The sequence below is a fragment of the Dama dama genome, chromosome 6 (genome assembly GCF_033118175.1).
Source record: "Dama dama isolate Ldn47 chromosome 6, ASM3311817v1, whole genome shotgun sequence".
In the NCBI taxonomy this organism is placed as follows: Eukaryota; Metazoa; Chordata; class Mammalia; order Artiodactyla; family Cervidae; genus Dama; species Dama dama.
The window spans coordinates 15,970,943-15,995,095 of NC_083686.1; the positions used below are offsets into that span (position 1 = coordinate 15,970,943).

Here is a 24,153-nt window from a genome sequence, read left to right on the forward strand (position 1 = left end):
TCACAGTAGCTGGTTTAAAACCTTCTGTCTCAGTAGCAATCGTAGACTTTGAAGGAATGCCGGACCTCATCAGTAGTTGCTTCTCAGTAATTCCATATGGTGTTAAGCTGCTCCATGACAGCTGGTCAAAGCCTTTCATTTTCATATCCAACTCCTTCTGTGATATCTGACACCAGCCCAGCATACTAAGACTAAGGGGAGTGTTCCTGTCTGTTATGATGCAGGCTGCCAGAGATTCTGCACACAGTAAAGAAGAACCCTGTGATACTAGGGTGCTGCCCACAGGTCAAAGACCCTCCCACAGAAGCCAGAAACTTTCTCTGAAGATCTTGTCCAAAGTCTTCCTATGATAGCCCTTGTGAGGAAGGCTGTCCTCAAAGTGAATAGGCTTCCCAGGTGGCTCAGCATTAAAGAATCTGCCTGTCAATGCAGGAGACGCAGGAGATGTGCGTTCAAACCCTAGGTCGAGAAGATCCCCTGGAGTAGGAAATAGTAACCCATTCAAGTATTCTTACTTGGAAAATTGCATGAACAGAGAAGCCTAGTGGGCTACAGTCCATGGGATCCCAAAGAGATACAACTGAGTGACTGAGTGTACACACACATCCTAACAGACCTGAGTCACTTTATTGAGCAACTGTTAGTTTCTTATTAAAAAAAATTGCTGCTTTTGGAGCATTGGACAGCGTGAATTCTGGGGCCCCTGTCTCATGACACCAGACGTTTTTTTGTAGCTCTTTTTTTTTTCACTGAAGCCATTGTTGGCTAGTACACCTCCTTCTCTCTTACCTCTTTCTTTCTCCAAGAGATCTTTTTTCTTTCTCTGTTCCTTGAGCTGAATTGGAGCTACCATGTCACCATGATAGAATTCCATAGGTCCAAGCTTTGGGAGGAGGAGGTTAGGGAATCTGTCTGAGATCCTCCTTCCTGTAAGGCACCTCAATTTGTGAAAATTTCTTCTTTTCCATATCCAAATTCCTCAGAGCAAGAGGAATGCAGATTCCATATGTTAGGCTAAAAGTTCTGTCACATCCTTTTCCTAGAGAGGGTTAACTCTGGGGCCACTCAGGGGTCCAAGGTGGGTGAACCTTGAACCCCTCTAGAGAACTGGCAGTTGCTTCTGCCTGAGGGGAGGAAATATCTTAAACCATTTAAATATATGGCACCCAGGTATGTGTAAAAATGTCTTATGATGCTTCAAAAAAATAAAAATTGATTAGGTCTAAATATTCCTTTACACTGGAGGCTAGTAGTATGGTCTGTTGAGAGGCATTGAAGACTCTTCTTCACAGGGGTCTAAAAGTGGAACAGACTCTCATCAGTCTGGGATAGTTTTAGTAGGGTTCTGTTAGAGGGCTAGTGAATGGACAAAATGCAGCTTCTGGGTCCTTGTTATCAAGGACCTTCTAAAAAGTGTGAGTGCACGCATGCTCAGTTGTTTCCAACTCTTTGCGACCCCATGAGGCTCCTCTGTAAAGGGGATTATCCCGGCAAGATACTAGAGCAGGTTGCCATATCCAAACTGAACTTTAATTGGTAACACTTCAGTTCTGAATCAGAAGATTTTGGAAAGTGAGCTCTCGGGTTTTAGATTCTGCTGCCTTATTTGTTAGCAGCAAATATTGGCATATAAATGAATCCTTCATAAGTTTGTTGGGGTAATTTAAACTTCTTCACCACTGTAATTACTCCACAATTTATGTGAGATTCTGATCACCCCTCAAATCAGTGAATAGCAAGATATTCTCCTGCACTGTAAGAGTTTATTTTTAGGCTACTATAGAAAGCTTATTATCTGTTTTTTTTTTTTTTCCCTGCAGCCCCCACCTCAGATATATGACAAACAGCTGGATGAAAGAGAACACACCATTGAAGAATGGAAAGGTGATTCTGCTGCTTAATTAAGTTTACTTTTTCTTTTATTTAAACTCAGAAAATATTTTTAAGTCTTTTCCTTTTGAAATGCTTTAGTAACAGATGGTTTTCTAAGGGCTATCCTCTTAGACCATTTTCAAAACTCCTAAACTTCATCTGTCTTTTCATACTAATAGCAATATTACATTTACTCAAGAATGAAAGGAATTAATTACTGACACATTAAAAAAAAAAGTACTGATTGTCAAAATATTTGTCACAGTGAAAGTTAAGCTTTAATTCAAAATATCAGAATTAAACATTCTAACTTTGTACATAAAATTATCACATTAAATGAATAATGTTATGCCTGAGATGGTTTTAGGCATTATAAAATAAAAGAGTGAATATGTGAATTCACTCACTCAATATATAGGACTTGAGAATTTAAATGAAAATTTATGCATCCAAGCAGCTTATTTCTCATTTAAAGTAAGAAAACAGTGAGTGAATATATTAATTATCTTTTTTTTTTCAACAAAACTTTTCCAAACACATACTATATGGTCAAGATCACACTCACGATGAAAAAAGCGGAGAAGAATTGCTAAACTAATATAAATAACCACAGAGTAGAATAAATATGAAAAAACCAAATGCAGTTTGTAACAAATGATTAGCTCAAAATGAGGAGGAGGAGAAAGGGTATATCAGAAGGAAGGAAATGTTTGAGCTACCTTGAAAGAATTAGTAATTCTAAGTTGGGAAAATAAAAAATAAAGGAAAATACTTGAATGAAAATATAAGAGGAAACCAAAGGGTAAGAATGAGCAAAATGTGCTATAAAGATAGAAAGGAGAATCTGCTGTTCAAGAGATCACATTGGAGAGTATGGAAAAATAAGCTTATATAAACAGTAGATCAAATTTTAAAAATGATGAGCATGATAGACAGAAAAGACTTGATCTAAATAAGGACCAGAATGTACTCAAGGATTCATGATTAGGTAAGTCATAGGGTGTAAGTATCACTCAAGGAGGATATACTCAATTCTGAAAAACTGAAGAAATAAACCTGTAAAGGATGGTGATTGTGTTAATTGTAAGCCATTGCAAAGCAGGAATGAATTGCACAGAGTAATTTTTAGCTAAAAGGGATAAAGTAAAAAGAAATGAATATATATACATTTTTATCTCTAGCAATGAAAAAGCCAGAAATGGATGCCAGTTTGGAAATGAGGGTAATAATTTTTTTAAATGTTGGATTTTAGGCAAGTTTAGTTTTACAAATCCAAAATTTGAGTCTGGAAAAAAGATGAAGTAAGAGTTGGAAATGGATAGAAAGTAATAATTTCAAGTCACGAGAATATGTGCATCTCTTAGGGAGAGAACATAAAAGAGAAATGGAGGTTCAAAACTAAGCCATTAAAATCCATAAGAGATAAAGTCAAATGCATCAGAAATTCCCCAAAGAATTCAGAAAACAAGTAATGTGTATTCTACATACATTGATTTGGTCAAATGCATTGTTGAGCACCTGCGTTTGTCAGGCTGTGTCCTTTTGCAAGAAAATAGGGCTTCCCAGGTGGCTCAGTGGTAAGGAATCTACCTGCCAATGCAGGGGACTCAGGTTCAATTCCTGGGTTGGAAAGATTCCTTAGAGGAGGAAATGGCAATCTGCTTCAGTACTCTTGCCTGGAAAATTCCATGGACAGAGGAGCCTGGCAGGCTACAGTTCATGGGGTCGCAAGGAGTTGGACATGACTGAGTACATAACAATAGAAGAGTAAAAAATTCCACTTGATTTGTGATTGACTCAGTCTCATCAAAATGTTATTATTTGTTATTAATGACTTTTTCTTTGGGTTAAGGAGAAAACTGATTTTCATAACACTGGTAACTGTTTCTTACAGAACTTATCTATAAGGAAGTAATGAACTCGGAAGAAAAGACGAAGAATGGCGTTGTGAAAGGACAGCCTTCTCCTTCAGGTACTCACTCTCAATGAATAACCAATAAACCAGTCCTTGCATATTTTTCTTGGCCTTAAGAAGAGATTGCAGTCAATAATATTGCTTATCAAGCATATGATGGAGAAAGCACTGGCAACCCACTCCAGTCCTCTTGCCTGGAAAATCCCATGGATGGAGGAGTCTGGCAGGCTACAATCCATGGGGTCACTAAGAGTCAGACATGACTGAGTGACTTCACTTTCACTTCACTTTCATGCATTGGAGAAGGAAATGGCAACCCACTCCAGTGTTCTCGCCTGGAGAATCCCAGGGATGGGGGAGCCTGGTGGGCTGCTGTCTATGGGGTCGCACAGAGTCGGACACGAGTGAAGCGACTCAGCAGCAGCAGCAGCAAGCATATGAACAAGTATCACCTGTTTCCCTCTAATGATTTCAGTCTAATTACTTTTGATGGTTAGTGTGGCATTTATTCTGCCTATAATGATTTAGCATGAGTTCTTTCAGAACTTTAAAATGACAAGGAATCTTGAAGAAATATTAGCATAAGCTGATTAAAGTGCGGCTGCTCCTCATCAAAATTCAGAGCCATAATGCCCTCTTGACCACCAAATCAGTGTGGAGTTCAGGAATCCCTCTAGCCAAAACCTTTTCCTTCATTCACTCTAATGTTTACTCTTCCTAAGGTTGATGTGACAGTAGTTGAAGCCTGAACCACAATGGGGTCCAATCAAACTCAGCACAGAAAAATCTTTCCATTTGCAGTCTACAAAATATAACACACATTGGTACATACACATGGGCTTCCCAGTGGTAAAGAACCTGCCTGCCAACACAGGAGACATAAGAGACACGGGTTCAATCCCTGGATCGGGAAGATCCCCTGGAGGAGGGCATGGCAACCCACTCCCTATTCCTGCCTGGAGAATCCCATGGACAGAGGAGCCTGGTGGGCCACAGTCCATAGGGTTACAAAGAGCCGTATACAACTGAAGCAACTTAGCACACACACAGAATACACATATTTTACTGAGCTCACCAATGAACTTTAGGATGACTTGAGATAATTTACTTACACTTATTAATGCCAATATATTTTTCCAAAGACGGATGTTCTGAATAGAAAGAGAATATAGAAATAGTTTTAGAAAATGTAATGACTTATCATCAGCTTTAAACAACACTCAGATCATGCTGACAAAACTGTAGGCTGCAAATTATTACCTTAGAGAAAAGTAGATTTGGTGTCCTACTTTTGATATATAATTTTTCCCATGCAATTTAAATCATTTCAGGAAACAAAATAGGAAGAGTGAATCAATTCCTCCTGCTGATATTACTCTTTAACAAGTTTGCAACCCACAACTACTATGATACCCAGACAGATGCTGTTCAGTTATGACATGTTTTTCTCACCTCTAGACTTAGGGAAGTGTACAATTCTATGTCAAGTCTTTCCTTTCATCAAAGAAGGTTAAAGGAATGGTCAGAGTTGGTTGTCTGCCCACTCTATTTATTCAACCCAGCCTCTATATTGATACAAGTCTGTAGAAGCTGCTTCTTACTTACATGCCTGTCCTATCTGCTGCTGATTAAAGAGCCCAGAGACTGAATCCAACAGCAAGATAATACCTGCTAAGGCAGAAAGACTCCCTGACTTAAGAATTATCATAACAGTCAGAATACTTTTTCCTGTAATCATTAAGAAGTTGAAATACCAGAATCATTAAGAAGTGAAGGGTCACTTACCATTTTAGGAAGTGTTGAAAGTGGAAGTGGTAGTTGCTCAGTTGTGTCCAACTCTCTGCTATCCTATGGACTGTAGCCCGCCAGGCCTCTTTATCCATGGAATTCTCCAGGCAAGAATACTGGAGTGGGTTGCCATTCTCTTCTCTAGGGGATCTTCCTGACCCAGGGATTTAACCCGTTTCTCCTGTATTGCAAGCAGATTCAAATTCTTTCTTTACCTCTAGCACCACCTAGGAAGCCCTATTTCAAGATGTGAAAGAGAAAGTGTTAGTCACTTAGTCATGTCCTACTCTTTGCAATCCCATGACTGTGTAGCCCTCTAGGCTTCTCTGTCCATGGAATTCTCCAGGCAAGAATACTGGAGTGGGTTGCCATTTCCTTCTCCAGGGGCTCTTCCCAACGCAGGGCTCGAACCTGGGTCTCCTGAATTGTAGGCAGATTCTTTACCACTGAGCCACCAGGGAAGCCCCATTTCAAGATGGGACAGGACAAATTTCACAGTTTCTTCTATTCATCTTTTTTAAAAAAATTGTTTATTTCTGCATCAGGTCTTATGTGCAGCACGCAGGATCTTCATTGCCTCATGCAGAATCTTTTGTTGCTGCAGAAGAACCCTCTAGTTGTGCTGCATGGACTCAGTAGCAGTGGCACGTGGGTTTAATTGCCCCGCGGCAATGTTCGATCTTAGTTCCCCAACCAGGGATCAAACCCCTACCCCCTGCACTGCAAGTCAGATTCTTAACCACTGGACCACCAGGGAAGTCCATTCATTTATCTCCTTTCTTTTTTGCAAAGAGCTCAGAATCATGCTACCCACTCCAGGATACCCCATCTCCTGCTTCTTTCCTCCACTTTCCCCTCAACCCCAGCCAGGTCTTCACAACAGCTAATCTGTGATGGCATAAAAATACACAATTTGCTTTTCAATACTTTCATAACACTTCTACAAAAATCTTCTTATTCCCATGATTTCTTTAAGACTGTACAGTTCAGGGAAGGCAGAACGGAATTAGCGATGGTACAAGTGAGATCAACGAGTCTTTAAAGGAATGGGATCAGTGGTCTGCCATAAGAAAGGCTTGCGTGTTTGGTAAAAGAACAAAGTTTGTATATAATCGAAGCATAATTCTTTAATCACTAAAGCCATTATTCTTATTGCAAAAAGCAAGTGAGTACGTGCAAAGTTTCTTTTAGCTCCTTAATGAGGGAAATGACAGGATGACAAAGTTCAGTGAAGATATGAGAAATTAAGATTAGGTAGTCTGTGGAAAAAGGAACACTGAGATAAGATTACCAAATTAAATCAAAACCTGCAAATGTCCTACATAGCAACCAAACCTATCTTTGTGTTTATCTTTTCTACTAGGCAGAAAAAGAAAAGAGTTTTACTTTATCAGTTTTCTACAAGTTTACAGTGTTATAAAACATCTGGATCCTAATCTATTGAGAATATTAAGTCAAAAAGTTATGTTCCACAAAACAGTCAGATGACCCTTAGGAGGGGGCCTATTAAAAAATGCTCAAGTATGACATTAAAAGGTTATGTGCTCATTTTTTTTTACACTAATCCCAAATGTTGGATCATTTTCTTGAACAGTATCTAAGGTTATTAACGTAATTTCTACATGCTCTGAATAGATGAACCTGAGTCTTGGCCAAGTAATTATTTTTAAGTTTGTAGGAAATATATCTAAGGTGAATAAAACCAAAGCCTAGTTTACAGAGTAGTTTGTTATTTCTGGAATGACTGTGAAATAAATTCTTTCCACCAAATTGTTTAAGGATGAGTATAACCTATTCATAAAGAAATTAGGATACTGGGCCAGGATGCATGAGATGCTGCCAATTTAGATTCCATTTGTTTAAAACCAAACACATCCTCTCCATTTAGATTCACCCACTCAGCAGTAAATTTTGACTCAACTTTCCCATTTCTATTAATGGCAACTCTATTTTTCTCAGCCTCCCAGCCTGAGACCCATAAATGACCTTTCATTCCATACCTACATTATAACTGACAGTCACTTTTTGCATCCTAAACATTTTGCTTGCTAGATGTCTTATATCTAATTGCTACCATCCCTTGATATAACACCATTATGAATAAAGTTTTCTTGAAATAATTTTTCATACTTCAGTCTTGACCTAAGCTGATCTTTGAAAACTATAGGTCGAGCAATAATTTTACTGATCAGTGCCTCCAATAGCTTTGCATCACTTATAATTTAAGCCTAGTAACCTCTCACTGACACAGACAGCCCTCTGAAATACATTCCACATTTTCCACATTTTGATACTATACCCATTCTAGGATCCTGCTTTGTCACTGCTTTACTTGACTGTCTCCCTGTGTTTTGAAATGCTGCCCCTTCAACAGTGTTCTTTTATTACCACCTTGTCCCCAAATATTTTTCATATTTGTTCCAAAAGACTTTCGTATCTTCCGAAAGAATAAGATCTTTCTTTCCTATAGGTCCAACTAGTACTTGTATTTTACACATTGTCTTATTACCCTTTTTGACTGTAAATTCATTGAGAAAAAGATTGTATATATTCATCTTTGTGTACCACGTGGTACCAGAGTATTGTCCCATACACATAATAGTAGCTTGTTAAATATTTATTAATTTGAAAATTGGTGCTCAGGTCTTTCCTCAACATGTTTCTTGGTGCTCTCCCAAAGACAGAATTCAAGACAGGATTATAGTTTTGAGGCAGTATGCAATTCAGTATGTTCTTATGCTGGTTAATATTTATTCACCTATTGATTATCATGAAGGTAAATGAGTTGAGTATCAAGTACACAAATTGTTGCTTCTGGCATTTGCTCATGCTTCAGCTAAAGCTTTGCTCATGCTTTCGGGTGGTTTTTTGATTTATTCACTTTGGGAAATATATATTCCTGAATTTTTTCGCATGTCCGTTTAGCTTAATGTGCTAGCGATTAATCATAAATTATTCCCCTTAGGCTCTTTGTGCACACAAGAAGGCAAAGGTATTTTTTACCCATTCCAACTACCTGTAACAATACTAAATTATCTACCTTCTACACCTGCTCTAAACTATAGTGGACTGGTTCAAGCAGTTTATAATTAAAATGGTTGTGGATTCAATCTTTCACTACATGATTTTAAAGGAAAAATTTCCCAGCTTGATTTTGAGAAATCATATGTGGGATACCTATTACATGACATATTTGTGTTTTGCGTTTTTTATTCTTTCATTTGTTTAGCTAGTTATTATGTATTTTTGGCTTCAGTGGGTCTTCATTGCTGCCCATGGGCTTTCTCCAGTTGCAGTGAGTGGGGGACTATTCTCTAGTTGCAGTGCATGGGGTTCTCGTTGAGGTAGCTTCTCTTGTTGAGCAGCGTGGATTCTAGGGTGCATGGGCTTCATTAATTGCGATAGGAGTGCTCAGTAGTTGTGGCACATGGGCTTAGTTGCTCCGAGACATGTGGTATCTTCCTGGACCAGGGATAGAACCTGTGTCCCCTGAATTGGCAGGCGGACCACCAGGGAAGTCCCTGTGTTTGATATATTTCTGTGCATTATGCAGAGACATAGGACAGCCGTGTGCTGGAGCAATTCTTCTAGCTCATGAGAGCCACTGGCGTACATCTGAGTTTTCTGACCTCATATTGTAGCTTGAAATCCACCATGCAGGATTTAAGACATAGAAATTGGCTGACTCTACAAATCAAGGCATTCTTAAACCCCCTAAAGAGCCAATTGCTAAATTTTTATTGGCACACCACTGTGCGTGTGTGCATGTGTGTGCGTATGTGTGCATAGTATATATATATGTGTGTGTGTGTGTGTGTGTGTGTGTATACAGCCACTCCGGTATTCTTGCCTGGAGTGTGTGTGTGTGTGTGTGTGTGTGTGTATACAGCCACTCCGGTATTCTTGCCTGGAGAATCCATGGACAGAGGAGCCTGTCTGGGCTATAGTTTATGGGGTTGCAAAGTGTCAGACACGACTGAGCAATTAACACATGCACATACACATATGCAGTAAACTATGCTGGAAAGAGAAAGCAATTACTTTGAAAACTTTTGAAAATTCAGCCTTATTGCATTCTTCATTATATTCACCTTTTCTCAGGAATGTTGCATATCACATTTTATTTTGTAAATAGCTGAGATGAAATAATATTACGACATAGACTCCCTTAATATTCAGTCACAGCAACACTGGAAACCCAGCAGCAAGTCAATAAGTTAATGCAGTTTTTCAGTGACAAAATTGTTCTAATACCCAAACTCATGTTTTAGTGATGCTTTTAAAATGTAAATAGAAAGTTAAATGTGCATTTGCAGAATAATACAGAAGCTTGAAATTTACTGATGGAATTGTCATGTATCAATAAGAAATAAATCTAAACCCCAGATACACTTCTAAATAAATAATTGTATTCCCTTCTACTATCTGATTTCACTTGCATAGTGATTTATTTTCAAGAATAGCATGGGTGCTTGCTTTCTGAATTGATTGCTAAAGACTGCTGAGGGAATAACAGCCCATGAATAGAAATTAATTTTCCTCTAAAAGCATTTACTATAGAATGTTAGAGCAAGAACAAACTAGAAGGTCATCTAATACAAAGACTCTCAGCCTGTTCACCACCCTGTTGCCTGAGAAGTAAACCTCCTGGAAGTTAGGGTTTACATCCCTAACTCACTGAGCTAGGGATGCTTAGCATCAAGATGGGCAGAGATTTCTTAGAATCTCTAAATGAAAGATAAAGCTTTTCTGGTGATTGTAATATATAGCCTCTCCTTCTCCTCTACACCTTATGGGAGTGTATTTCTCCCAATTAGTTACAGATCTATCCCAATAACTTTTTCTATTTAATATCCTCAGCCCCTAAACCAACTGAAGCTGATGGCCATGAATACAGAGAAGGAATATGTTTCAGTGATTAAAAAAATTCTAGTGGTTCTCATAATACTTTGTGTCTCTTTTTATGTTTGGATGAGTCAGGAAAATAATTTTATTTAAAAAAGCAGAACAATATTTTCCTTTGAGACTATGAATGCCTTTGGCTAGATAACTTCTAGGCTTCCCACATGGCTCAGTGGTAAAGAATCTGCCTGCCAGTGCAGGAGATGCAGAAGATGTGGGTTTGATCCTCGGGTTGGTTGGGAAGGTTCCCTGGAGAAGGGAATGGCAACCCACCCCAGTATTCTTGCCTGGAAAATCCCATGGACAGAGGAACCTGGTGGGCTACAGTCCATGGGGTTGCAAAGAGTTGGACACAACTGAGTGACTGAGTGTGCGTGCAGAAACACACACGCAACTTTTAGCTGGTAAATTTTTGTCAGTTCAGTTCAGTTCAGTCACTCAGTCATGTCTAATCCTTTGACACCCCAAGGACTGCAGCATTCCAGGGTTCCCTGTCCATCACCAACTCCCAGAGCTTGCTCAGACTCATATCCATTGAGTCAGTGATGCCATCCAGCCATCTCATCCTCTGTCGTCCCCTTCTCCTCCTGCCTTCAATCTTGCCCAGCAACAGGGTCTTTTCCAGTGAGTCAGTTCTTCCCATTAGGTGGCCAAAGTATTGGAGCTTCAGCTTCAGCATCAGTCCTTCCAACGAATATTCAGGATCGATTTCCTTTAGGATTGTCTGATTTGATCTCCTTGCAGTCCAAGGGACTCTCAAGAGTCTTCTCCAACACCACAGTATAAAAATATCATATGACCCAGCAATCCCACTTCTGGGCATACACACTGAGGAAACCAGATCTGAAAGAGACACGTGCACCCCAATGTTCATCGCAGCACTGCTTATAATAGCCAGGACATGGAAGCAACCTAGATGCCCATCAGCAGATGAATGGATAAGGAAGCTGTGGTACATATACACCATGGAATATTACTCAGCCGTTATAAAGAATTCATTTGAACCAGTCCTAATGAGATGGATGAAACTGGAGCCCCTTATACAGAGTGAAGTAAGCCAGAAAGATAAAGAACATTACAGCATACTAACACATATATATGGAATTTAGAAAGATGGTAACGATAACCCTATATGCAAAACAGAAAAAGAAACACAGAAGTACAGAACAGACTTTTGAACTCTGTGGGAGAAGGTGAGGGTGGGATATTGCGAAAGAACAGCATGTATACTATCTATGTTGAAACAGGTCACCAGCCCAGGTGGGATGCATGAGACAAGTGCTCGGGCCTGGTGCACTGGGAAGACCCAGAGGAATCGGGTAGAGAGGGAGGTGGGAGGGGGGATCGGGATGGGGAATACGTGTAAATCTATTGCTGATTCATGTCAATGTATGACAAAACCCACTGAAAAAATAAATAAATAAATAAATTAATTAATTAATTAAAAAAAATCATTTCTTCGGTGCTCAGCTTTCTTTATAATCCAACTCTCACATCCATACATAACTACTGGAAAAACCATAGCTTTGACTAGACGGACCTTTGTTGGTAAAGTAATGTCTCTGCTTTTTAATATGCTGTCTAGGTTGGTCATAGCTTTTCTTCCAAGGAGCAAGTGTCTTTTAATTTCATGGCTGCAGTCACCATCTGCAGTGATTTTGGAGCCCAAGAAAATAAAGTCTGTCACTGTTTCCATTGTTTCCCCATCTATTGCCATGAAGTGATGGGGCCAGATGCGATGATCTTCATTTTCTGAATGTTGAGTTTTAAGCCAGCTGTTTCACTCTCCTTTTCACTTTCATCAAGAGTCTCTTTAGTTCTTCACTTTCTGCCATAAGGGTGGTGTCATCTGCATATCTGAGGTTATTATGTGTTTCCATAAAACCTAATTTTTTTCAGGTAATTTTGAAAGTAACTAGTATTTTTTTTTATGTGTAACTCTACTAGTATTTTCAGTTAATTTAAATGACATATTTATTGACAAAAATTTATAATGCTTTACTAACCCTTATGGCAGAAAGTGAAGAGGAACTAAAAAGCCTCTTGATGAAAGTGAAAGAGGAGAGGGAAAAAGTTGGCTTAAAGCTCAACATTCAGAAAGCTAAGATCATGGTATCTGGTCCCATCACTTCATGGTGAATAGATGGGGAAACAGTGAAAACAGTGTCAGACTTTATTTTGGGGGGTTCCAAAATCACTGCAGATGGTGATTGCAGCCATGAAATTAAAAGACGCTTACTCCTTGGAAGGAAAGTTATGACCAACCTAGATAGCATATTAAAAAGCAGAGACATTACTTTGCCAACAAAGGTCTGTCTAGTCAAGGCTATGGTTTTTCCAGTGGTCATGTATGGATGTGAGATTTGGACTGTGAAGAAAGCTAGCACCGAAAAATTGATGCTTTTTAACTGTCATGTTGGAGAAGACTCTTGACAGTCCCTTGGACTGCAAGGAGATCCAACCAGTCCATCCCAAAGGAGATCAGTCCTGGGTGTTCATTGGAAGGACTGATGCTGAAGCTAAAGCTTCAATACTTTGGCCACCTCATGTGAAGAGCTGACTCATTGGAAAAGACCCTGATGCTGGGAGGGATTAGGGGCAGGAGGAGAAGGGGATGACAGAGGATGAGATGGCTGGATGGCATTACCGACTCAATGGACATGAGTTTGAGTAAATTCCGGGAGTTGGTGATGGACAGGGAGGCCTGGAGTGCTGCAATTCATGGGGTCGCAGACTGAACTTACTAACAAGAAAAGTTTTATTTAAAAGTATGTATTTTACTGGTTTCTCTGAAAACAATATGGGAAGAAGGGGTATTTATCACATTGTTAGGATATGTGGGGCAATGATAAGTTCAATTCAGTTCAATTCTACTTTTAACATATTGTCTCAAACTATTTAGCAGTAAACTAACAACTTGAAGCCAAAATATTTGTCTGGAACCTTCTAATTTTGTTTGGTTTTATGGTTTAAAAGTTTATTTATTGTCTACATAAAAAATAGACTTGAGGGGATCATTCAGTAAAGCCAGAGGTGGCTACAGTTGAGAAGACATATAGTATAGTGCAATAGAAAAAATCATACAGAAGCAAAAGTTGTTATTTTTTTTTAATTACACTGTAGGATTTAATTTTTAATAACAATAGGGTTTGATCCCTGAGTCAGGAAGATCCCCCGGAGAAGGGAATGGCTACGCACTCCAGTATTCTTGCTTGGAGAGTTCCATAGACTGAGGAGTCTGGCTGGCTGCAGTCCATGGGGTTGCAAAGAGTTGAACATGACTGAGCAAATGAGCATGCATGCATGCAACTATCTCTTCAGAAAAGATGGACTGATTGCAGCAATTACTAATTTCTATTGTGTAAATAGTCTTACTGTGATCAATTTCAAGCTACTGATATCTCATCAATGAAGGCAAAATTGGAAAGAAGTGCTAATAATTGACTCTCAAAAGCCTCTAAAACCACTGCAGCATGCCACTAGACAGTACACAAGATTCCCATCCCCCCACAGCACTATATAGAGAAGCTCTTTCCATACAACATGAGAATGTAATGGGGATTTCATAGAGGGACTGTTAGAAGAGAGAACCTCTTTCTAATGCATTTGTGCTATACACAGTCAGGAACAGCAATTTACGGAACCCTAGAAATACGGTTGATAAAGATTCTGAGAAATGAAAATCAAAACTACAGTGAGATATCGTCTCACACCAGTCAGAGTGGCCATCGTAAAAAAGCCTACAAACAATAAGGGCTGGTGAGGTTATGGGTTAAAGGGAACCTTCCTACACTGTTGGTGGGAATGTAAATTGGTACAGCTACTATGGAGAACAGTATGGAGGCTCCTTAAAAACTAAAAACACAACTACCATAAGATCTAGCAATCCCAATCCTGGGCATATATCTAGAGAAAAACATGGTTTGAAAGGATACATGCATGCCAATGTTCATTGCAGCACTATTTACAATAGCCAAGACAGGAAGCAATATAAAGATCCATCTACAGATGGATGCATTAAGAAGATTTGGTACACATATACAATGGAATGTTACTCAGCCACTAAAAAGAATGAAATAATGCCATTTGCAGCAACCTGGATGGACCTGGAGATTATCATACTAAGTGGAGTAAGTCAGGCAGAGAAAGACAAATATCATATGATATTATCTAATAAATAGATAAACAAAAGTGATATATTCATACAATAAATATTATTGTCATAAAAAGAAATGAAGCATTGATACAAATGAATCTTTTGAAAATATTAAACTATGTGAAAGAAACTAGTCCCAAAAGACACATATTGTATAATTCCATTTATCTGATATGTTCAGAACAGACAATTTTATAGAGACAGAAAGTAACTTAGTCATGGCCTAGGGCTGGGTGGTAAGAAATAGATTATAGGATTTTCTTTTGTGGTGATAAAAACTCTACAAAACTGATTATTGTAATGATTGCACAACTTTGTGAATATCCTTAAAAAAATTGAATTATACAAATTAGCTTTGTGAATTATGTCTCAGTGAAGCTGTTACAAAAGGTATATGGGCAATATTTTATATTTCAAATTAAAACTAAATCTAGACTCTAGTACCATGATTTGAAAACCACCTGTAGTATAAGAATATATCACTCAGGAGATGAATAGACAGTAATCTCACTCTGTCGGCCCATAATTTGATCAAGCCTTTATTAAAATCCTGCATCTAGTTTTAATCTCTACCCTTTAATAATGATGTGGAAAAATTAAAGATGTTTCTGAGAAGCCCATCACAGTAATGCTCAATTATTAGAGACCAAAGCTGATGAAAGAATATGAAGATGTTGGTATAATGTAATCTAAAATAAAAGGGAAAAAACAGCACTGGGCAGTTGGGCTGTTTAATCAAGGGTTGTCTGTCGGCCTATGAAATCTACTAGTGTATGTCACGAGAGGAAATGAACTAGCTCTGCACCATATCTGTAAAGGATATAATCCAATAAAGCTGGCATGAATTGAAGCCAGATAACTTTACATTACTTGTGTGCTTACTGAGCAACTAAATACACATCAGCTGGCCAAAGTATTGCCACCTGGTGCGAAGCACTGATTCATTGGCAAAGACCCTGATGCTGGGCAAAATTGAAGGCAGAAGAAGAAGGGGATGACAGAGGATGAGATGGTTGGATGGCATCACCGATTCGATGGACATGAGTTTGAGCAAGCTCCAGGAGTTGGTGATGGACAGGGAGGCCTGGCATGCTGTAGTCCATGGGGTTGCAAAGAGTTGGACATGACTGAGCGGCTGAGCTGAACTGAACTGAATTTTACATTATATATTTTTATGATAATAAGAGTAAAACTATTTACAAGAAGATGTTAATAAGACAGATTTAAAAATCTAGAGACATTTAAGATTGGGGGGTACTGATACTTTTAAGAGTTTAAAGAACATGAAATATTGCATAGGTTTTTTGGATAAGAAAATACAGGATACAAAAGGATATATATGAAATGATTATACTTAGACTTCCTAGCAAAAAAACTAGAAAGTAATATAACAAAAGTTTAATAGTTCTTATCATTAATTTGAGGATCACTGCATATTGCTGTCTTTTTTTCCTCTATTTTTTATATTTCTCATAAGTTGCACAAATATGGTTATAATTAACAAAAAACAATTTTAAAAGGATTCATATAATTTGTTTTAGTTTAAGTGTGTGTATCCTCTCCAGTTACTATCACATATTAATCACCTACCTACTCCAGGAACAAGGAGATTATATTAAGGTCTCCATTTCATTAGATTTTTTTCTTAACTTATTAGATGTATTTGATAATACTACTGTGACTTACTCACAGGGATATATGATTTTCACCAAATATGTCTCACTTTATTAGATGCTTATACTTCATATATTTTTAATAGTGAACTATTTCACAAAACATGCATTTTACCACCCGTATCGCTTGAATATAAAGGATCTATAAAGAGAAAAAGTGATTGGACTTTCCAGGGTACTCTGGTTTAATTCAGTTTTACAATCTCTCCTGTGTGGTTCTTAAAACGACTGTAGCTTAGTAAGTATTTATTGAGTGATTACCATGAGCAAGTTTCTCCTCAGAGTATCAAAATCTTTGTATTCCTACATAGCAGATCAATTAAAAAATTTTTGTAGTTAATAATTCAGAGTTCTTACTTGGAGATTTCCAGGTAAGCAAGCCTGATGAAAAGGAAGCATACACTCAAGAGGCTGACTGTGGTTCTGACTTCTGTTCTTTTTTTGGTCTATGGTAACTTTCATCCATAGTCCTACCTGGCTTTTCTGATATGGATTTTAAGTTTGATGTAAAATTAATGACGGTGTAATAATATTTACTTAATATACCTTTCTTTCTTATAACTGTAGCCTCAAAGTAATTCTGATCTCTGGCAATTACCTCAGCCTATATTTCTGGGATAAGAGGCTTATATGTGTTTGTTTTAAAAGTTGCCTGAGGGACTTCCCTGCCAGTCTAGTGGTTAAGACTCTGGTTAAGACTCTGTGATTCCAGTTCATGGAGTGTGGGTTTGATCCCTGGTCAGTAACTAAAATCCAGCCTGCTGCCTTATGCAAGAAAAAAAAAAAAAAAAAAAAAAAAAAACCTCCCTGAATTGAAAACATCCAGGTTCAGGTGATTACTTTAAAGGTGTTCACTTATTTGCCCTCTTCATAGAACAGTGGTCTTCAGCCTTTAACATCAGTCAACATCAGTCTGGGGAGCTTTTGAAAAATGCAAATGCCTTGACTTTACCCAAGGCCAGATGCATTACAATATGGGAGGTGCGAAGGGTAAATGGGGTGTTTAGTGGAGGTTTTTGTTTTCTTTTAGAAGCATTACAGATGATTTCTAGGGCAGAGCAGAATTTGACAGTTACTGCATTGTTGTTGTTTAGTCACTCAGTCTGTCCCACTCTTTGCAACACCATGGACTGCAGCACGCCAGGCTTCCCTGTCCTTCATGATCTCCCAGAGCTTGCTCAAGCTCATGTCTGTGATGCCATCCAACCATTGCATACTCTGTCATCCCCTTCTCCTCCTGCCCTCAATCTTTCCCAGCATCAGGGTCTTTTCTGATGAGTCAGTTCTTCCCATCAGGTGGCCAAAGTATGGGAGCTTCAGCTTCAGCATCAGTCCTTCCAATGAATATTCAGGGTTGATTTCCTTTAGGACTGACTGGTTTGATCTCCTTGCAGTCCAAGGGACTCTCAAGAGTCTTCTCCAGCACCACAGTTCAAAAGCATCAATAATTCAGTGCTTAGCCTTCTTTATAGTCCAACTTTTACCATCATACATGACTACTGGAAAAACCATAACTTTGACTAGACAGACCTCTGTGGACAAAGTAATGTCTCTACGTTTTAATATGCTGTCTAGGTTGGCCATAGTTTTTCTTCCAAGGGGCAAGTGTCTTTTATTTTCATGCTGCAGTCACAATCTTCAGTGACTTTGGGACCCCAAAAATAAAGTCTGTCACTGTTTCCATTCTTTCCCCATCTATTTGCCATGAAATGATGGGACCAGATGCCATGATCTTCATTTTTTGAATGTTGAATTTTAAGCCAACTTGTTCACTCTCCTCTTTCACCTTCATCAGGAAGCTCTTTAGTTTCTCTTCGCTTTCTGCCATAAGGGTGGTGTCATCTGCATATCTGAGGTTATTGATATTTCTCCCAGCAACACTGATCCCAGCTTGTGCTTCATCCAGCTCAGCATTCCTCATGATGTACTCCACACATTATAAGTTAAATAAGCAGGGTGACAATATACAGCCTTGACGTACTCCTGTCTCAATTTTGAATTACTGCATTAACCCTTGAATAACTTGTGATCAGGGACACTGTGTTATTACCCTCATGTTCACCATCTAATGTAGTGTTCTGTATCAGTGGTTCTATGAGGACTTGTCGAATGAATGATGGAGCAGACATCACCTATCTAGGGTCCCCAACCTTCAGGATCTAATAATGCCTGATGATCTGAGGTAGAGCTGATGTAATAACAATAGAAATAAAACACACAGTAAAGATAAGGCACTTGAATCATCCCCAAACCATCCCCCCTTACCACTCTGTGGGAAAATTGTCTTTCATGAAACTGGTCCCTTGTGCCAGAAAGGTTGGGGACCACTGCCTTATCATATGTGCACACACTTGTATCCTGAGTGATATCCAGCTGAGTCTAGTTCCAGGTTTAGTCATGTTGGTCTTCGTTTTCTTAGCACAGGTGCAGCCGTGAACAGCAGTGAGAGTCTCCCTCCTTCCTCATCCGTCAACGACATCTCCTCCATGTCCACCGACCAGACCCTGGCATCTGACACTGACAGCAGCCTGGAAGCCTCGGCAGGACCCCTGGGTTGTTGCAGGTGACTAGCCGCCTGCCTGCGAAACCCAGCGTTCTTCAGGAGATGATGTGATGGAACACACACGCAGACACTCACGCACACACGCAAACGCAGACACGCAATGACAAGAATGTGGCAAGGGAGAGAATCCAAGCCTAAAATTGAAACACATCTTTCCGCCTGCTTCTTCTCCAGAGTGCTGTACTGCAGCTAAGCCAAATGTGTATTTAACGCCTAGTTGCTCTTGCTTTGGTATTCTTCCAATGATGCTTTTACTACGGAAAGAAATCAAACACAATTAGAGAAGCCTTCTCCACAAAGTGTAATTTTAATGGCTGCAGAACCAGTGACCTGTAACTGCCCTTTCAAATGGCATGGCAAGGTGTGCAGTGGCCCCATCCAGCATGTGTGTCTCTATCTTGCATCTACCTGCTCCTATTGGCCTAGTCAGATGGATGTAGATACAGATCCGCATGTGTCTGTATTCACACAGCACCACTTACTTAGAGATGCTACTGTCAGTGTCCTCAGGGCTCTCCCAAGACATCACGCACTGGGGTACCACACGGTCCATTTCATGTGATCTATTACTCTGACATAAACCCATCTGTAATATATTGCCAGTATATAAGCTATTTAGTTTGTTAACTGATTAAGCTGTATGTCTTATAAGAAAATGTGTAAAGGGTGGAATATGGGGAGGGAGTGAGTTCTCTTGGACCCTTGAAGATGTAGCTTCCAAATCTGAACTGATTAAATGGCACCTGTAAACCAATTTGTAGAAAGAACATATGTGATGCTTATGTACAGTGCGGGGTGGGAGAGGGTGACAGTTTCCAGGTACTGAATGGTTTGGCCTTTAGAAGGAAGGTAGACATAACAGCTGAGGGTCTTTTCTCTGATAGTGAGTGGGTAGGAGAGACTATGGTAGTGTGGCCGTGTGGGAGGAAGAACTAAAGGAGGTATGACCCAGATTCTAGGAGACACCGACATTCCTGTTTTAGAAAGGAGACCCTCATTTGTCGTTTGCAAATTATGTGTCACAACTGAGAAGAGATTGGCAGCTAGGGAGGCAGGGTTAGTGTGTCCATATCTGATGGGAACCCTTCTCTGAAAAAGAGTGGGGCTAAAAAAAAAAAAAAAAAAAAGAGTGGGGCTGCCTCTACATGGTATCCCGAACAAAAAATGAGTTTGCCTAGGCTATTTTTAGATTGTGGGTTGTGTTTTCCATGACTGTGCTATTTTCCAGGTTTATATCTTGTCAAGGTTTTATTTTGAGAAGAAATATTACTTCCCTCTTCTGGAATTAAAAAAAAAAAAAAGATTACTTAAAAAAAAAAAATACCCAAATCCCAGGACGATCCTCAGGTTAGCATTTGAAAACATCCACAGACATTCCTCAGAGGTTTCCCCAACTCCTTAATGTGGCCAGTGTCTCATGTTTATTTATTTTTTCATAAATTTCAACAATTCAAGAAGGGCTGATCATCTGAGTTTTGTACCACAAGTTGACATGACAGCAATAACTCTGCCCATAAGTTACTGCTGCTAAATAGCTTTAGCAATAGAGTGTCTTAAAAGCCATGAAGCATTGATGTCAATGTTTAGCAAAATCTCCTGAATTTAGCTAAAAAATAAATGAAAGTGCTTTCCCAGGCACTTGAAGGAGGCACTGTGAAACATCCTGGTTCCATACAAGGTGAGACCAGGGTAACTTCTCAGCAATAACAGGACCAGGTCAACCCTTCTCCCCTTATTCACTCTATTGAAGTGTCCATCACAACTCTTTGCACTCTGACCATTTTGGTGCTCACCCATGTGGTGGTATTTCACCTGAAGAAGAAGTGAAACACACAGGATGGTTGGATGAGTGTGAGATGACGGGCAAATGGAATCCCTCTGAAAACAGAGCAGACAAGAATGCCAGTGCTCTGAAAACTGCCTTAAATACAACGATAGGGAAGCCGTATCTCTTCCTAAGCAATAGAATCAACTCCCACCATCGCTACAGGAGCAATGCTGCCATTTATAGGGGATTACTTCACACCACAGATTTCATGACAAGAGGTCATTTGTTCAAAACGGAGAGGAAAAAATATTAGACTGTGCAGCTTGTCCCCTGGAACAGAAGTGGCCCAGTGTCTCTGTCTTGCTGCCCTTGTTTTCGGTTAATACTGCAGACAATCTGATCAGAAAAAGCTTCCAAGTTCACATGAGTCCAGTCAATTTTCTTTGAGTCACTCTCTCTCAACTCTCCCCCTCACGCCCCCACCCCCTTTAAAGTTTCTCTTCTTTGCATTTCTATTTCTTTGCTTATCTCCTTTGTCTGTGCTCTTCTCTTGCTATCCCTGTGGCCTCTCCCCTCCTGGCTCTTTAACCCCATGGGATTAAGTGCAGAGAGCATGAAGCTGCTGAAAGAGAGTGAATCCAGGAAGAATTTCATCAGCCACCAAATGACATCAGGAGACAAAAGGAAATCTCCAGCCAGCATCTTCACACCACTCAATAGTGAGACTCTCTCTCATGTATGTGGAAGTGATTTTTTTTCCCACTCAGATGAAACCAGGCAAGAACTACCCAAAGTCCCTCCCATTACCTGCTACTTCCACTTGCTACTTACTTCTCTAAACTCGACTAGTCTGGCCTCTCCTGTTGTCTCTTGGAAACAGGTTACCTTTAGCCAGAACTCCCTCCAGTCAAGGAAAAATGGAACAACCTTTATATTGAGATATCACATATTACAAAGCAAGCTAAGGGTTAGCTTCTTGACAGCTTCTACAATTAATTTTCCTACATTATCAAAGCAACAGGAGATAGGCCAACAAAGAGAACCATCATTGCAAAAGTCCACCTGCCCTTCACAATCTTGGGTCCATTTTATTGGAGCCTCTTCAGGAAGTGATTATTTGTTACCAGATCCACAGAACATACTATGTTCTGTACTGAGCCTTCTTTTCTTGAAAAAACAAATATTTCCGGTACAGTCACTGTTCCTTCAAAAGGTCTCTCCTGCTTTTCAGGTAGGGGAATGTCAGGTCACTCTTGGGAAAAGTGAAGTTCCTGCCTATGGTTGGGGTTCCTTTCGGAATGCGAAGTTGGCCTGAATTTCCTTAAAGGGCAAGTAGTTTCATAGTGATCCTTCAAGAAATGTTTTGTAGTATTTTACAGGAGGGATAGCTACGTGTCCATGTGCAGGAGGAACTGGATTTTTGAGAGAGCTTGGCAAAACCACCACCACCACTTTGATATTTCTATATGTATTCTGTTGGCCAATGTGTTCAAAAGAGATACACTGGCCTGATAACCACATTTCTTCTTGTTGAATAAAAACTGATAATAATCTTGCATCTTCAAGAATCTGATGACTGAGCTTCGAGAGAATGTACCCCATAGGTGGACCAGGGCCTGGTCTGTTCCCTCCACTTGGAGTAAACTATTTAATTGAAGGCCAGGGAGCTGGATAGTTTTTTTTCTCAATCTGTTATCATTATCAGAAAAATATTACCTAAGGATACTGATAGCAGCTGACTGGTAAATCAGAAAATAGGCCTTGACAAATAGAATAAGTAGAATAGGTGAGATTAGATAAATCCTTTTATGACTTGCCAGGGAGGAGGGATGCAGAATAAGCAAAATGGACTTTAAAATTTTAAACAGTCATTGCAAAATCTAAATTATTCCAAATCTATTTCTATGTAATTCTCAACATATGATAATCTAAATCTTAGAAGCATTATGCTCTGTGTTGAATGCTATCAACCAGGTTAGCTGAAGAGAATTTATCTTGTATAGCTCAGAGAAAGGGATTAAATAGCCTGAGTAATCTTTGATTCTAACCACTTTGGGTCTGAAGAGAAATCTCCACCCTCTACCCTGCTCACAATACCCAATGTGCGTATTTTCCACAGAGATTATTGAACCCAGAATGGAAACTCCTTTCTCTAAGAACAACAATCAACTTATAATGTACATAGTTACACTAATTATTTTCCATGTGATTAAAATATAAGATTTTATCTCTTTTAGCACTTGGACAGTTCTTTCGCTGTCTGAAATGGCTCACTTTGACTCATTTCCTTGGTCAGCAAGCTGAAATGGAAGATCTCTGTTTGTATATGAACTCCTGTACATCTAACTTTTGATTATGTGGGACCAATGGCCAGTATATCCTAATGGACAGAAATCTCCCGCCCCTAGTTAGCACTGAAATGTTCACCTTGCCATGTATATCTTGCAACAAGACCTAACTTACACCTGCCTGTTACTCTGCATGATTGGACTCCAAAGACTATTACAAATGATGAGAATTGTCCTGTGTCCCTGTTTATGAAATGGACTTAAAACACATACACACACATTCATACACATCTCATGTTTACAGTTCTAGATCAACCCTGGAAAGCAAAACTAACGCACATCCAGTTTCTTTGCAAGGTCTTAGTGGTGAGAACTGAAAGTCAGCCTGATAGATCAAATGCACTTCAGTGATGTTTAATAAGGATTGAAATTATTGAAATCATTCGTGTCCTTTCTTATTCTTTTTCATTTTGTTGTTTGTTTTTTTTTTTCCTTTTTTATTTTCAAAATGTTGGTGGAACAAGAGGGTGAATGGGGGGAGAGCTTTGGCTTTTTTGAACTCTTTGTAGGTGGATATGAAGTCGATACATTGTGATTTCTGTTTCTTATGAACTATTAAAAAACAGAGCAAATCTGCTTCTAGTAACATAAAACCAAATCCAAACCCAGACTTTGTTGGAGTTTGCCTGTTGCTAACTGTTGTTGTGCTGCTCATTGTCTTGGGTTTTATGTCCTGACAGTAGCTCTGAAGCATATCACATGATTTCATTGTGCAGTCTGATTGTGCCAGGGAATAAATAAGGAAATGAGGAGTGACCTACTTTCTCACTTTGGGTAATGAGTGTGTAATACATGTGTGACCATGTAGAAAGCTCTACTTTCATTTGAGATTAGTTTCTTCTAAAAATAGGCTTCATTTCTGTCTGGAGATGTTGGTTGTGCATCTACAACTCATATAAGTTTCCTTTAAGGTATAAAATTGGTGAAGAGGGAAAAAATAATTTTCTGAGGGTATTAGGTGAGTAAAACAGGGTTAAATATCAGGTTAATTTATCAGAAGTCCTGATCAGTTTAGTCATTACTCAAGAGAGAGGTCAAAGTTGTTTTGTGTGTCTGTGTGTGTCTACACGGTAGTCAACCTTACTCCTTGGTGAATTTATGATTTTATGTCTTGATAAGGTCACCAAACCCATGTTAAGCTGGAAACATCTGAAAAAGGTGAGGAATG

The 24,153-nt window shown here is 39.2% G+C and overlaps 1 protein-coding gene across 8 annotated transcripts in view; it reads left to right on the forward strand.

Moving 5' to 3' along the window:
* Positions 1-19,927, forward strand: part of MAPK10 (mitogen-activated protein kinase 10) — a 357,383-nt gene extending 337,456 nt beyond the window's left edge. For all 8 annotated transcript variants that reach the window (XM_061145181.1, XM_061145184.1, XM_061145183.1 and 5 more), the window contains 3 exons: positions 1,821-1,884; positions 3,767-3,844; positions 18,731-19,927. In XM_061145181.1, coding sequence (XP_061001164.1) covers positions 1,821-1,884; positions 3,767-3,844; positions 18,731-18,873 — 285 coding nt within the window. In that variant the 3' untranslated portion in view covers positions 18,874-19,927. The remainder of the gene's footprint in view (positions 1-1,820; positions 1,885-3,766; positions 3,845-18,730) is intronic.
* Positions 19,928-24,153: the final 4,226 nt, after the last annotated feature.